Genomic DNA, 16,082 nt, shown 5'->3' with positions numbered 1-16,082 from the left:
GCACACCCAGCTGTAATCCCAGCTACTTGAGAGGTTGAGGCAGGAGGATTGCTTGAGCCCAGGAAGTTGAGGCTGCAGTGAGTTATGATCGTATCACTGCACTCCAGTCTGGGCAACAGAGCAAGACCCTGTCTCTAAACGTAAAAATAATTAATTTAAAATAAAATAAAAAGACCTCTTAAGGGCTGACAGAATCCAGCCTGGGGCCAAAGGTGTGCAAACTCTCCAAGATGGGGTCCCAAGGGCCAGGCTGTCACCCAACCAGGGCTTCTCCTGACTCTCCCCACCTCCAACCCTAGTCCAGCCAGCAGTACCTGGTGAGCAGTATGGCAGTATCATGGTGCAGCGGGTGGGCATCCCCCTTCATATTGATGTTTTTCTGCCACTTGCAGAAGCTCCTCAGGGTGTTGTCTGCGTGGTGTGTGATCTTCAGGTCCTCCTGGGGCAGAGAAAGTAGCCGTGCATGCTCCCCTGAGCTCCAAGAGGATCCAGCCCAATTCTCCCCCACATAAAGGCAGGAGGCTGAGACTGAGGGGAAGTGAGGGGACGAGCAGCCAGGCCTGTGGGCACCAGTCCAGCCTCCAGCGTGATCACCCCTCCTGCAGTGGCCCAAGACCTGAGAGGTCAGCCAGGGACCAGAAGGTGACAGAGGACACTGTCCAGGCCAAGGAGGACAAGTGCCCACCCATACAGGGTAGCTTGGGTGATGGGGCAGGAGGGTTCTGGTAGCTACTGGAGTGGGGGAGCGGGGAGGCCCAGCACGGGACCACACGACCTCTCACCTCCTCATCTTCCAGCAGGACCAGGCGCACGATGGTGATGTGGATGGGGTTCCCAATGCTGGGGTCATGAAACAGGCCAGCCACCTGTCCAGGACACGGGGGGGTCAGGCTGTCACCAGGATGTAGGACACGGGCAGCCAGGGCCCGTCCTCAACCCACATTCACACATGGGGATCCGCACAAGCCACACACATGGCAGCCCATGCATGTACACCAACCAGGGAGTGTCCCCCACCTGCACGCATTGCCCCCACCCAGCAAGGGCAGAATCCAGAGAGAACAAGGCCTCCCAGGGTCGTGTCCAGGCCCACAGTCTGTTCTGGGCACCAGTTTGGGATCTGTTTCCAAGTACCAACTCCACCCCCACCTGGCACAGCCAATGGCGGCTCAGACCTCCCAGTGCTGGCTTCTTGGCCCATCTCAGGGTCTTAGTCCTGCCAAGTGCCCTAGGCTGGGTCAGCCCGGCAGCCCCATTCTGTCCTGAGGATGCCAGGGCCAGCAAATCCTCCAATCAGGCACAAGACCTGAGTAGAGCTCAGAGGGCGGATGGGGCAGGCACGGTCAGAGGAGTCTCTCCGCTGCTCTGCTGTCCCAGCCTCCCTGGGGCTGACAACCATGGGACCAGGGGTAGATATGCATGTCTGTCAGAGGCCCCCATGGTACAGGGGGCTCCCTACTGAGCCCCAGGAGAGAGGGCCATCCTGAAAGACGGCAGCTGTGCCAAGGCGCAGGGACAAGGCAGTAAAGCCATCTCCTCTTTTAAAACTCCCTTGGAACAAAAAAGAGCACAGCCCACGAGTGGGGAGAGCTGTCAGGTTCCCCACAGGCAGAGATGGCAGGCCAGGCAGTGGTGGCACCGAGCAGAACATCAAGAAAAGTGATATTAAGGTAGGAAGGCATGAAGTCCACTCTGTGAAGAGGGCACGAAGTCCCCGAGAATAAGATGAACAACACTCAGAACTCAGGGCCAGAAACGGGGAAGACAGGCAGTGGTGTGACATGCCACCGTCATCTCCAGGCACAGGCTGGATGCCTGGGAGCCCCATTACCACCTTCCTCCCCCACAATCCGCCAATTCTGCCTCCTTGTTTTGCCTGAATCTCTCTTCTTTCCATCTCCAACACACCGCCCAGTCCAGACTGCCATGACCTCTAATCTGGTCAGCTGCTGAGGATTTCTACAAGTGTCCCCATACTCAGTGGGGGCCACCTGCAGCCTAGTGGCTCAGTCATCTTTTTTTTTTTATTTGGTTTGATTTGAAGAGACTGAGTCTCGCTGTGTTGCCCAGGTGTGTTGCCCAGGCTGGAGTGCAGTGGTGTGAACATGGCTTATTGCAGCCTTGAATTCCTGGGCTCAAGTGAACCTCCAGCCTCTGCCTCCCCACTCTCTGGGTCTACAGATACCCGCCACCACACTCTGCTAATTCTTTTCATTTTTTGTACAGAGTCTTGCTATGTTGTCCAGGCTAGTCTCAAACTCCTGAACTCAAACGATCCGCCCACCTTGGCCTCCCAAAGCGCTGAGATGACAGGTGTGAGCAACAGAGCTCAGATGTCACCTGGGCAAACCCAGTAGCAATATGCCCTTGCTTAAAGCAGTAAGTGGGTCTTCATCAACCACAGGGTGAGGACCGAAGCCCCTAGCCCAGTCAACAGGCTGTTTTGGTCTGACCCCTGTCTGCCTCTCTGGCCTCCCCACCCCCTCTCGTTTTCTGGCTCCAGTCACTCTTTCTCTCAGACTCCTATGATTCCTCCTAACACAGACACTTTGCAGACACTGTGCCTTCAACCTGGAACACCTTTCCACCTATCCTCGCCAAATATCTCCCATCCTCTCTCCAGCTCTCAACCCTTCATCACGTCCTCTGGAGAGCCTGTATTCTATCCAACACTTCCAAAACACCCCATGGACTTGTCCTTCCCAGCACCTCCCTTCACAGTCATCAAGGTCTGTCTGTGTCCCTTGCCTGACCACAAGCCCCATGAGGACTGGGGCCGTGTCTGTGTGGACTCCCTCTCACAGCCCCACTGACCCACTGATTGCCCAGCACATGATGGGTACTCAAGGAATATTTGTCAAATGAACGAATGGGTCTTAGACACCTGCTCAGTACTTCCAATGCATTATCTCATTTAAAAGAAAAGTGGAGCTGGGCGCAGTGGCTCATGCCTATAATCCCAGCACTCTGGGAGGCTGAGGTGAGAGGACTGCCTGAGACCGTGGGTTCGAGACCAGCCTGGGCAACTTGTGAGCCCTCATCTCTACAATAAATCAAAAAATTAGCCAGGTGTGGTGGCACATGTAGTTTCAGCTACTTGGAAGGCTAAGGCGGAAGGATCACCTAAGCACAGCAAGTCAAGGCTGCTGTGGTTGGGAACATGCCACTGCCCTCCAGCCTGGGTGACACAGTGAGACTCCAACTCAAAAAAAAGAAAGAAAAGAAAAGAAATGAAAAGTGGAAAATGAAAAAAGGGCCCTGGAGAAAATCAAAATAACAAGTCTTGGCTAGGCATGGTGAGTCACACCTATAATCCCAGCACTTCAGGAGGCCAAAGCAGGAGGATCGCTTGGGGCCAGGAGTTCAGGACCAACTTGGGCAACGCAGCAAGACCCTGTCTCTAAACATTAATTTTTTTAAAAGATCAAGTCTTTCCCAAATTACAGATGGGTAAATGTGGTATCAGGCAAGCGGCTCTCAAGGTTGAAAGCTGACCTACACTATATCCTGAGGCAGGGTTGGGACAGTTAGTGCCACACAAAGCCTCCCTTCCCCCAAAGCATGTACAACCTTCTGGCCATCTCCCAGGAAATACGGAGGCTAAAGAGGCACTGGGAGACACTGGAGGGATTCAGGCGCTCAACTGGCTGATCAACCCAGCCAAGGAGTGTCAGGTGATGGCCCGAGGTCGGTGTGGGGTGCTCCAACTGGACAAAGGGCCCCCAGGGAAGCCGAGCCCTGTTCTGCTGCAAGCCTGGACAGTAAGCCAGGGGTGGGCTGTGCTTGTGACAGTAAGATCTGGCAGTTACAGGTGACTACAAGCTCCCAGTGAGCAGACAGTGTGACAAAGCCCCTCAACAATGGCGTTAGGGCTGGGTGTGGTGGTTTACATCTAGAATCCCAGTACTTTGGGAGGCTGAAGTAGGAGGATCACTTAAGCCCAGGAGTTGGTGATTGTAACACTGTACTTCAGCCTTAGCAACAGACCTCAACTCAAAAAGGGGGGAACTGTGACCTGAGAGAAAAAGAACAAAATTGGGAGTGAAAATAGGGTGGAGGGGGGCCTGTCTTGCTATGCTTGGGGCAGACCCCCTCTAAGCTTCAGGACTCAGAACTGGGTCTGGCATGGCCCTGGTAAGTTGGGGCCTGTAGAAGGCCCCAGTAAAGGGAAATGACACTGTCCAGAAGGCAGCTGTGGGGCTGAAGGTCAGACGTGCAGCAGTCACAACAGAAGCAGTGAACTTGATCAAGCCTAACACCTACAGTCCCTGTGTTGGGAGCTTAACACGCATTATCTCACTTAATCTTACTTCTAAGGGTGGCATAATTATCCCCATTTTATAAATGCACCAACTGAGGCTCAATGGGAGGGTTCAACTGGGATCAGAACCCAGGTCTGACTGCTCCAAAGCTCTTGCTCTTAATTCTTTTTTTTTTTTTTTTTTTTTTTTTTGAGTTGGAGTCTCATTCCTTTGCCCAGCGTCGACCTTCTGGGCTCCAGCAATCCTTCCGCCTCAGCCTTCTGAGTAGCCAGAACTACAGACACACGCTACCCCGCCTGGCTATTTTTAATTTTATTGTAGAGACGAGGTCTTGCCAAGTTGCCCGAGCTGGTCTCAAACCTGCAGGCTCAGGCAATTCACTTGCTTCAGCCTCCCAAAGTGCTGGGATTACAGGCTGAGCCACTGAGCCTGGCCTCTTAAGTCTTAAATTTGAAAAATGCTGCCTACCTTTTCTCTAAGGGACTCTCAATGCATATGAGTTTTGAAGGCTCTGAGAAGTCCTGCAGTAAAGAAGTCTGTTTTACTTCTTTTAACCCTGTGTAGCCAAATTTATTCAATAGTATCATCTTTTTTTCACAGAATACTATTTGTCCTTTGGAACAAGCAGCCCATGGAATATTCTTTGGGCAATGCTATAATGAGACAATTTCCCAAGTAGAGTAAGTCCCTACATATGAATGAGTTCCATTCCAAGGTCGCATTAGTAAATTCAATTTGATCATAAGTCCAACAAAGTTAGCCTAGGTACCCAACTAATACAATCAACTTATACATCACCACTTCTTTAACGCTTTCTTCCAGACATCCTGGACTTGAAATAAAGATACTGTACTAAGACAGTCCTGTACAGTAAAGTACACAAAAGCACAATCACTTGTAGAGGGTGCACACACTTGACAATGTATGCCAGACATACGAACTAACTTACATGATTGAACGTGCAACTGCATGTCCCCAGCTTTAAAAGTTCACAGCTTGAAGTTTCGTACATATGTATGTAGGGGACTTATTGTACAGGATCACGTTCTTACCCTTCCACCACCTTATCCCAGGTGCAGAAATTGTGCTCAGCAAGTCGGTGTTAAATGAACATTCCCCCAGGGGGGCAGGGGGAGAGTTCTCCCCGTCCCACCTCTCTGTTCCCCATCCTTCTGGCTCCCCTGGCCACCTCAGCTACACAGTTGCCCCTCTCTGGGGCACCCTGGTGTCTAACATTGCCGGACTCAGACACCCCTACCCTGTCCTGACCAGTGCTGGACTGCCAGCCCGGGAAAGCCTTATAGATCTGGGCAGGGGAGTGAGAGGCAGCCCTCCCTCTCCCCAAGACAGAGCTCACCATGTGAACTCAAGGGTACTAGGGAGATGGGAAGGGGCCAGGCCCTGGGACAAAATACCTGACCCTCGTCCTCAACCACCCAGCCCTGGGGGGGTCGCCTCAGAGCCTAGGAGCCAGGCCTTGTCCCACCCCAGCCCAGATGCCGGGTCCTGCTGTCCAGCAACAGCCCCCCTGAAGCCTTTCGTGGTTCCCTGCCCTGGGCAGATGAGGCTCAACAGAGAGGCTTGTGCTGGGCCCTCAAGGCCTCGAATGCAAGGCAGAAGGCTGTGACTTTCAATCTCATATGGAGCAGGGAGCCCACAAGGGTGGCCCAGCCAGGGACAAACTGGCCAAGAGCTGCACTCACTGATGAGGACTGAATAGAGGGATATACAGGCCAGCCTGTGGAGGAACAGCCATGGCTGCAGCCCCTTCCTCTCTTTGTGCCCTGGGCCTCACAGCTATAAATTGGGAGGCAGACACCGGATGATCTCAGAGGGGGCCTCCTTCAGGGGTGCAGGGGGTGAGGGGCTGGCACGGGGCAAGCAGCACAGGCCCCTGGCTCTGGAGCCCCCTGCTACACAATGCATGCCCTCACTCTGCTCCCAACCACCCAGTCCCGGAGAGACCAGGATGTGTGGTGGTCCGCTAAGAATTCCAGGGCAGATCTTTTCCCCAGGGGGCTGTAGGGAGCAGCCTGGCAGTCCAAGGCCTCCCATCAGCCCACCCAGGCAGGCTTGGGGAGTGCATATCTATTTCTGCAGGCGGCTCCAGGAAGCACCAGCTCCCATCAGCCACGGTGCCCTGAGTGGTACTTGGGAGGCCTGGGTGCCCACCCAGCTCTGCCCTTCCTCGCTGCATAACCTGGCAAGTCACTCACCCTCCCAGGGCCTTTGTTATCTCCACTGTCATGGGGGTCAAGGGCAGCTGGCCAAGCCCACACGGTACCGCCATCCTCCCCAGGTCACAGACGAGCACACTCAGGCTCAGGCAGGAAGGTGGCCTGCCCAAGGTCCCAGCCAGCAGACGCTGGCTGAGCGGGTCCTTCTAAGGTATGTGCATGTCTCAGGTAGGGGCTGGTCTGACGGGCATCTGTGTGTCCCAGCATCCAGCATGGGACCTGACACAGAGGAAGGCGGTATTTGTTCAGAGCAGTATGAACAAACCATCTAGGCTACGAGCTCCCCAGGGTCATGGTTGCCTCGGCCACCCCCTCCCACTCCCCACGCCAAGCGCCAGCTGGGTCAGTGAGGGGTGTGACACCCTGTGGTATCTCCACAGCAGCCCTGTGCCCAGGCTCTCTCCTCATAACTCCCTGCCATGCCCCCAGGCCTCCCAGACTCTGTAGCTTAGAGACCCTTCTTCCTGCCTGGGGCCTGGCTCTGGGTCTGGGGTCCAACCTTCCTCCTCTGCACCCACTCCTTGCCCTCCCACCCCCAACACCATCTCCGCCATCCCTGGCCACCACCTCACCATGTTCATGATGGTCAGCACGTAGCTCTCCACGTGTGGCTGCCCATGGTACTCCACCATCTTGGCATCAGCTACCACCAATGTCTCCACCCACCGCTCTCTGCTGATCGAGCGCGGGTACAGACGCCTCCGCCGCTGCCGCTGCCACTGCTGCCGCTGCTCCCAGTGCTCCCGCCGAGACTCCAGCTCTGCGGATGCTGTGGGCCCCAGATGGGTGGCGTCAGCCATCAGTGGACTGGCCTAGGGCACAAGTCTCCAGGGCTTATCCTCAGCGAGCCCCTTTGGGTTAGTGGGGACCGTGCTGGGATCCCAGCAGAGGGCCTGGATTCCCCTTCTGACTCTGCCCCATTCTTGTGCTGTATGGCCCTGGACCAGTCACATTCCTTCTCTGATCCTGAGATTCCCTGACTATAAGTAGTAATAAGCTGATCTGTCTCCTAGGTGATGGGGGGATGGGAGGATGAAATGGTGGATATAAACAAAATAAAGTACCATGTCCATGGGGGTAGCTCTTGGGCCTGGCTGAGCTGGCAAGGGGGCCCCTATCTCACTGTGTTGCTCCCTTCCCCACTGGAGGGTTAGGCACCCCAGCCAGCAGACTCTATAATCTAACCTCCAGCCTGGGGAGGTTGACCAAGACCCCGCCTGGCCAACCCCACTGGGCCTGCTCCTCTGCCCCAGGCTGCCCTCAGATCAGAAGAGGAAGCACATTCTGAAGCTGGAGAAACTGAGGCCTGGGCTTCACAGCTAGAAACTGGGGGGCAGACACAAGATGAACTTGAAGCTCGGGAAACTGAGGCCAAGAAGCATGCCTCTGCAGATATCTGCTCCAGCAAACAGAGCCCCTGGGCAATTTGAGACTGGAGTGCCAGGCAAGTAGTCCCCAGACCCCAGGAGCCCTCAGTGGGCAGCTCCTTAGCTGGACTGGCTGGTACTATTGCCGCTCTGCAGAGGAGGCCCTGGGTACTTTGCTGCAGGTCCCAGGAATAGAAGCCAGTTATTCTGGGATGAGAGGCGCATGCAAAGGGGAGGGAGGCTCCTGGTTAGTGGCCCTGCCGGAGCTGGGCACAACTCCACCCAGCCTGGGCACTCAAAGGAGAAAGGCTAGCAGAGCCAGAGGGGCCCGAGGCAATGGGGGGCGGGGAGCAGAGGGAGATGGAGCCCCGAGGTGGGGAGGCAGGCGAGAGGGGAGCGAGGGAGGACTACCCCTTAGGATTGGCTGGGGTAGGCCTGATGGGCAGAGAACATGGGCTTGTGACACAGGTGCAGGCGCAAGTATGGTGATGTGTCTGTGTACTGCTGGTCCAAGGGACGCTGGGCATGAGGCTGCTGAGAGGGGCTTCTAGAAAGGGCCCTTCCTCTCTGTGGCTCACGCCTGCAGTCCCAGCACTTTGGAAGGCCGAGGTGGGAAGACTGCTTGAACCCAGGAGTTCGAAACCAGCTTGGGCAACACTGCCAGACCCTTGTACATCAAGGGAGACGCATGAGCTCTAGAGATGAGAATGCTTTGCTTGGGGGCTGGGGGGTGGGGGTATGTTCTTTGGCCTGAGGTGTGGGCTGCCCTGTCATTAGGCCCCAGGCCGCCCTGGGCTGTCTCAGCCCTGGTTTTTGCCTGAGGGATCCAAACCCAGGGCTTCCTGGAAATAGTGGACAACTCAGAGGGCTCACCGCCCCCATCCTCTCGCACCCCCACCTGCCAGAGCTGGGGGACAGGAGCAGAAGGGGCCCTGTCCTGCTGGAGCGGGAGCTGCTCTGACCAGCACACGATGGGGGTAGGGGAGACTTGGGGCCCGAGCAGGAGCAGCATCACCTTCCAGCCAGCCACAGCCAGAAGGCCTGCTTTTCCGGGAGCTTTGATCCAGGCAGAAGGGCCAAGGGGGCTCCTTACCACCCCCTGAAGAATGGTTCAAGGGAAGGGTTGCCTGTTCTGGAGTCTGGGAAGGAACAATCGGAACTGATGCCCCCAAGGAAGAGGACCAGCTGCTTTCTGATTACAGACTTAGTCCAACCAATCTCTACAAAAAAATTTAAAAATTAGCTGGGTGTGGTGGCGCACGCCTGTAGTCCCACCTGAGGCTGAGGTGAAAGGTTCACTTGAGCCCAGGAGGCCAAGGCTGTGGTAAGCTGTGATCATGCCACTGTGCTTCAGCCTGAGTGCCAGAGCAAGACCCCGACTCAAAAAAAAGTGCCCTTTGTGTCCCCAGGCCCAACCCTCCCCTGAACTGGCAGCAGAGGACATACCTTGCACCCCACAGGTGCCTACAGTACTGGTGTTGCCCTGCGATGCTGGCCTCTCAGGGGCTTGGCGCTTGTACACCACGTGGGGCTGGGCATGGCCGGGCTGAGCCAGGGCGCCGTCCAGGGGCTCAATGAAGTAGTCCTCGCTGGAGAGCTGGAACATACCTTTCTGGGGAAGAAGCTTTGGGTCACAAGGGGAGGGCTGGCCTTTGGCTGCTCTTCTGCCCATCCCAGAGGCCGGCCCTGCCTGTAGAGCCCACACTGCCCCACCACCACCCTGGCTGACCTCAGACACTCCGTGCCTTCCTTCTGCTGGACCTTTGCTCACTCTGTACCCTCTGTCTGGAATGTCCTTCCCTGCCATTTTGCACAGCCAAAGGCTTCAAAGCAGAGCTCAGAGCCACCCCCAGGGAGGCTGCTCCACACACGCACCCAATTAGAAATGGGATGTGGTTCTGCATCCAAATGGACAAGACGGCATCTTCCACAGCCGTCCTTCGTCGGACAGCCCATGCCCAGGCCTCCAGGCTGCCCTGCGTCTCTCCCCTGCATGCCAGCCATTGCCAGCCACTGTGCCCCCTCCCGGCTGGCCAGAGCATCTGACCTGCTCTGCATCTCCCAGAGGCGATGAATCACTCCGAAAGCAGCTGCGCCCACACCCAGGCCATGGAGATGCCCACGGCCACCAGGACATCCTGTTCTCTGAGGCAAGGACTGGTCAGAGAGGGGGAGCTGGCAGGAGTATCTTTGGAGTCCACTGGCAATTGGAGTCCAGAGAAGGGAGGGGCTCAGGACTCCAGCAAGGGAGGTTTTCCCTTCCTCTGACTTCCCTTCATTGGCACAAATTCTGCCCTCATGGGCCACGCAGGGCCAGGGAGTCTTGAAGGCTGGAAAGCTCATCTGCTTTAGGATCTAGAGACCTGGATCTCAGTACAGACGCCACCACTGGATGACTAGGTGGCCTCGGGCAAGCTCCCCTCTGAACCTGTTTCCTCATCTGTGAAATGGGAACGAGGCCTGCTATGCACAGTTATTGCACAGGCTCAATGAGGTCAACTGTATACCAAGAGAGCCACACGGACTCCAGAAATGAAAATGTTTTGCTGGGAGGGATGTTCTTTGGCCTGAGGTGTGGGCTGCCCTGTCATTAGGCCCTGGGCTGCCCTGGGCCACCGCAGCCCTGGTTTTTGCCTGAGGGATCCAAACCCAGGACCTCCTAGAAATAATGGACAGCTGAGAATGAGCTCACAGCCCCCATCGTCTCCCAAGCCCGCCTGCCAGACCTGGGGGGCAGGGTGGTCACCTGGCCAGGAGCAGAAAGGGCCCTGACCTGCTGGAGCAGAAGCTACTCTGACCAGCACACGATGGGGGAGCCAGCATCACCTTCCAGCCAGCCACAGCCGGAAGGCCTGTTTTCTAGGAACTCTGATCCAGGCAGAGGGGCCAAGGGGGCTCCTTACCACACCCTGCAGAAAGGCTCAAGGGAAGGGATGCCTGTTCTGGAGAAGACCAGCCTAAAGGGGTCTGGGAAGGAACAATCGGAACTGATGCCCCAAGGAAGAGAAGCCAACAGCTTTCTGATTACAGTACTTAGTCTAACCAAACAGTGGAGGTGGTCAAGTGTGGTCTCCGTCCAACCAAACAGTGGTGGTGGTCAAGTAGGTCTCCGGACCTGCGACTTCAGTTCTACCAGGGAAATTTTCAGAAATGCAAGTGTTTGGTCACCAGTCCAGGCCTACCCTGTCAAAAATTCTGTTTTACCAAGACCTGTAGGTGATTCTGGTTCATGGTAAACTTTTTTTTTTTTTTAGAGTCGGGGTCTTGCTATGTTGGGAGGGCTGGAATGCAGTGGTGTAACCATGGGTCACTGCAGCCTTGAACTCTTGGGCTCAAGAGATCCTCCTGCATCCGCCTCTCAAGTAGCTGGGACTGCAGGCATGTGCCACCACAGCCAGCTTTCATGTTAAACTTTGAGAACTGTCCTAGAGAATAAGGAGGGCTGCACTGTCACCCCTATGTTATGGGGGTGAATATCGAAACTGACAGACCATTCACCAAAGCCACCAGGCAAGAGCATGGCAAGTGAGTGTCCACCCCACCCCTACAAGCACTCACCAGGCCATCGCAGGCACTGATGGCCGCCAGGCCGCCCTCAAGCTCAGGGTCTTGCACCTCACCAAGCAGGTGGCAGGCAGGGGTGCTGGCTCGGATGTGCATCCGGCCCAGACTGCCAAGCCGCCGCGTCTCACTCAAGAAGCCAGGCGCCAGCAGGTGCGGGTTGGTGGTCAGGTTGAAGCGCAGCTCACGCCCGCGGTACTGCAGCTGGTAGAAGGTGGGTGTGTCGTGGTGCAGGGACACATCCCGCTTGCGCAGTACACGGGGCCACAGTTCGTAGGACAGGAAGGAGCCCCCCGCATCCACACGCACTGGGTGCACAACGTCCAGTGCCGCCCGGTCCTTGGCTGCACGTCCTGTAGGGAAACAACCATGAGCAGCGCCTACCTCCAGGGAAGACGGGGCCTTGGCTGGTCACCAGGGACCTCAGGGGGAGCAGCCAAGAGACTGTGGCTGGGGTCTGATTGCCTGGACTCAAATCTTTGCTGTGCAATCCACTAGCTCTGCTTTTTCATTTTTCCGTGCCTCAGTTTCCCCATCTGGATTATTGCAGTAACTTAACAGATTTTTTTTTTTTTTTTTTTGAGTTGGAGTATCACTCTGTCACCCAGACTGGAGTGCAGCGGCCACTCCCAGCCACTGCAGCCTCGACCTGCTGGGCTCCGGCGATCCTTCCGCCTCAGTCTTCAAAGTAGCTGGAACTACAGGCACGTGCTACCACGCCTGGCTGATTTTTGATTTATTGTAGAGATGAGGTCTCGCCAAGTTGCCCAGGCGGGTCTCGAACCCACGGGCTCAGGCAATCCACTCACCTCAGCCTCCCAAGGCGTGGGATTACAGGCTGAGCCACCGAGCCCGGTAACTTAACAGATCTTAATAGCTGCCCATCTCAGGTGCCCCTCCCCTAGTCTGTTTTCTTTTTTATTTGTTAAAGTTTTTAAATTTTTTTTAGAGACAGGGTCTCACTCTGTAGCCCAGGCTGGAATGCAGTGGTGCCATCATAGCTCACTGAAGCCTAACCTCCAGGGCTCAAGCTATCCTCTAGCCCCAGCCTCCCAAGTAGCAGTGACTACAGGCATGCACCACCACACCTTGCTAATTTTTTAACTTTTTAGAGATGGGGTCTTGCTATGTTGCCTAAGGTAGGAACCCCTGGCCTCAAACGATCCTCCCACCTCAGCCTCCCAAAGTGCTGAGATTACAAGTATGAGCCACTGTGCTGGGCCCTAGTCTATTTTCAATACAGCAATCAGAAGGATTCATTCAAAACTGGTGGGATCATGGTCTTACGCTGTTCAAAATCCTGCAGTGGCTCCCATCTCTCTCATGGCAAAATACAAAGTTCTGGCAATGGTCAATGAGGCCCAGATAAGGTGGCCTCTCCAATCTCATTTCCAACGATACCTCCTTATTTCCCTCTGCTCAGCCCCCAGGTCTCCTTGCAGTCCCAAAACATATCAGACAGGCTTCTGCTTCAGGATTTTGCATTGCTATTCCCTGCACCTAGAACATTCTTCCCTCAGTTTTTCACGTGGCTAAACCACTTGCCTCTGTCAAGTCCTTGCTCCAATGTCTCCTTCTCAGTGAGGCCACCTCTGACAACTTTTATTTTCAAATTGCAACTCCCCGGCTCTCTGGAACTGGAACACCTTCTCTCAGTTTTCCATGTGGCTAAACCACTCACCTCCATCAAGTCCTTGCTCCGATGTCTCCTCAGTGAGGCTGCCTCTATTTTATTTTCAAATTGCAACTCGTTGGCTCTCGTGAGCTCTCTTCCCTGCTTTATTTTTTCCAATAGTACTTCTGACATATCGTGTCATTTAACATTTTCATTTTTTCTATTTGCCCGTTTTCTCCCTCCCTTCCCAATGTAAAGTCTGGGAGGGCAGGGGTCTTTATACTCTGTTGAAAATTTAAGTGTCAGAAATAGTCCTTCTTTGGTATTTCGTGGTGGAATCCGTAAAATAGGGCTACTCACAGAACATCCACTCTTGAAGCTGTTGTGAGGATTGAATGAACTGAGCTACCCCGCACAGCAGTGCGCGGCCCACTGACTAAAACATGATGGCAATCATGATTGCTATGATTATTATTCGCCTAGTGGATTTCTTTTTCTTTTGAGTCAGGGTCTCACTCAGTCACCCAGGCTGGAGTGCTGTGGCAGGATCACTGCTCACTGCAGCCTCAACCTCCTAGGCTCAGGCTATCCTTCTGCGTCAGTCTCCCAGGTAACTGGGACTACTAGCATGCACCACCACATCCAGCTAATTTTTAAATTTTTTTCATAGACACCAGGTCTTACTATGTTGCCCAGGCTATTCTTGAACTCCTGGGTTCAAGTGTTCTTCCCATCTCGGCCTCCCAGAGTGCTAGGACTATAGGTATGAGGTGGCCTGGTGGGTTTTAAAGAGTATACTCTCAGATGCCTGAGGGTTCTGCAAGCTCTCCAGGCCTCTTGGGATGGGGAGATAGAAGACCACCCACGTGGAGTTCCCTGGCCCTTTACTGCCACCACTTCAGCAGAGTGGCGCTGGCTTCCATCTTTTACAGTTGAAGAAGTTTCCAGGGACAGAAAACATTTGCAGACCTCTGCTCAGGCCCTTGCAGTGTGAAAAACCCTCTCCCTTCCCAAGACCCACACTCTCCCTGTTGTTCTGTTCTTTTAGATTCCCCAGTAAAAACTGGATTCTTAACCATTTTTGTCCTAGACTCCTTCTCAGAATAATGTGTTGATTTTTTTTTTTTTTTTTAGAGAGACAGGGTCTCCCTCTGTCACCCAGGCTGGAGTGCAGCAGCATGATCATAGCTCAAGGTAACCTTAAACTCCTGGGCCTTGACTCCTGTAACCATGATCCTCCCACCTCGGTCTCCTGAGTAGCTGATTCTACAAGCTCCCACCACCATACTCTGCTAATTTTTTTTTTTTTAATTTTCTGTAGAGATGGGGTCTTGTTATGTTGCCCAGACTGGTTTCGAACTCCTAGTCTGATCCTTCCACCTCAGCCTCCCAAAATGCTGGGATTATAGGCATGAGCCACTACGTCCAGCAGAATTTCTTAAAAACAATTTCCCAAGCCCCATCCCAGACTCACTAAATCAACATTTCCAAGAAACTAGGACTAGGATCTAGGAAGTTGTATTTTTTACCAAGAGCCTCAAGGAACTGTAGAAGTTAGGAAATCCTCCAGTGATGAACCTGCCTGATAATCAGTGATACTCGGAGAGTCCTTAAAAACTGATATACCCAAGACCCAGCCCAGAGTTGTTTTTTTTTGAGCTGTTATCTCACTCAGTCTCCCAGGCTGCAGTGCAGTGGCACGCTCACAGCCCAGGGTCGACCTGCAGGACTCAGGTGATCCTTCCACCTCAGCCATCCAAGTAGTTGGAACTACAGGCATGCGCTACCACACCCAGCAAATTTTTTAATTTATTGTAGAGATGAGGTCTTACCAAATTGCCCAAGCTCGTACCTCGGCCTCCCAAAGTGCTGGGATTCTAGGCTGATCCATCGAGCCCGGTCCTGGCCCAGAAATTCTGACTCTACAGACCCAGGGCTATGGGGCCCCAGAATCCATATTTTTCTAGACCTTGCCCAGGGATTCTGATGTGGCCGTTTCAGGGGCTGGTATTCAGAAACTCCTGGGCTGGATGACTTAAGGAGACCACTTCCCCTGACATCCTACTAAAGGAATATGGGACTACAACCCCACAACCACGGCCGGCAGATGTGTTATCAGTTTCATTGATTTTTGTTTTGTTTTGTTTTTTTGGTTTGTTTGGCTGACACAAATATTGAAAAAAGTTCTAATCAATTGCCAGCATTTAAGAATCCCATGATCGAGCCGGGCTCGGTGGCTCAGCCTGTAATCCCGCGCCTTGGGGAGCTGAGGTGAGTGGATTGCCTGAGCCCACGGGATCGAGACCCGCCTGGGCAACTTGGCTAGACCTCATCTCTACAATAAATCAAAAAATTAGCCAGGGTGTGGTAGCACGCGCCAACCCCAGCTACTTGGAAGAGTGAGGCAGAAGGCTCGCCGGAGCCCAGCAGGTCGAGGCTGCGGTGGCTGGGAGCGGCCACTGCACTCCAGTCTGGGCGACAGAGTGAGACTCCAACTCAAAATAAATAAATAAATAAAAATAAAAATAAAAGAATCCCATGATCTTGTACAAAAATCTTAATGTTCATCTGTCCATGTCCGGCCTACATTTCCACCTGGCAGAATAGGCTGGGGTCGAGCAGTGACCCCCTTAAGAGAAGGCTCATGTGCCTTTGTCATCAGTGGCCACCACCCCCTATTCATTCCCAACACTGTGGCTGCAGGTAGGCTGCCCTCTGACTTGTGTTTTCTTTCACTCAGGAAAGAACTGAGTCTTAACAATTTCCTAGGCCCCATCCTAGACTTACAAAATCAGCATTTCTAGGAAACTAGGACAAGGAACTAGGAAGCTGAGTTTTTACCAAGAGCCTCAAGGAACTGTGGAAGTTAGGAAATCCTGCACTGATGCACCTGCCTGATAAAAATGGAAAAACAAGCCCCGCTGGGCAGCCCACACCTGGATTACCATCTACTCAGAAGGCTGCAGTGAGCCATGATCGTGCCACTGCACTCTGGCCTGGGCGACAGAGACCCCCAACTCAAATTAAAAAAAAAAAAAAA

General features: G+C 54.0%; 1 protein-coding gene across 1 annotated transcript in view; it reads right to left on the bottom strand.

Moving 5' to 3' along the window:
• ADAMTS7 (ADAM metallopeptidase with thrombospondin type 1 motif 7) overlaps nt 1-16,082 on the bottom strand; it is a 45,778-nt gene that overhangs the window by 28,120 nt on the left and 1,576 nt on the right. Inside the window, 5 exon segments of the mRNA XM_021711452.1 lie at nt 315-439; nt 783-866; nt 7,072-7,268; nt 9,313-9,478; nt 11,425-11,780. Coding sequence (XP_021567127.1) covers nt 315-439; nt 783-866; nt 7,072-7,268; nt 9,313-9,478; nt 11,425-11,780 — 928 coding nt within the window.

The sequence above is a fragment of the Carlito syrichta genome, unplaced genomic scaffold (genome assembly GCF_000164805.1).
Source record: "Carlito syrichta isolate Samal-C Ts95f unplaced genomic scaffold, Tarsius_syrichta-2.0.1 Scaffold302301, whole genome shotgun sequence".
NCBI lineage: Eukaryota > Metazoa > Chordata > Mammalia > Primates > Tarsiidae > Carlito > Carlito syrichta.
This window is presented reverse-complemented; position numbering and strand designations above follow the sequence as displayed.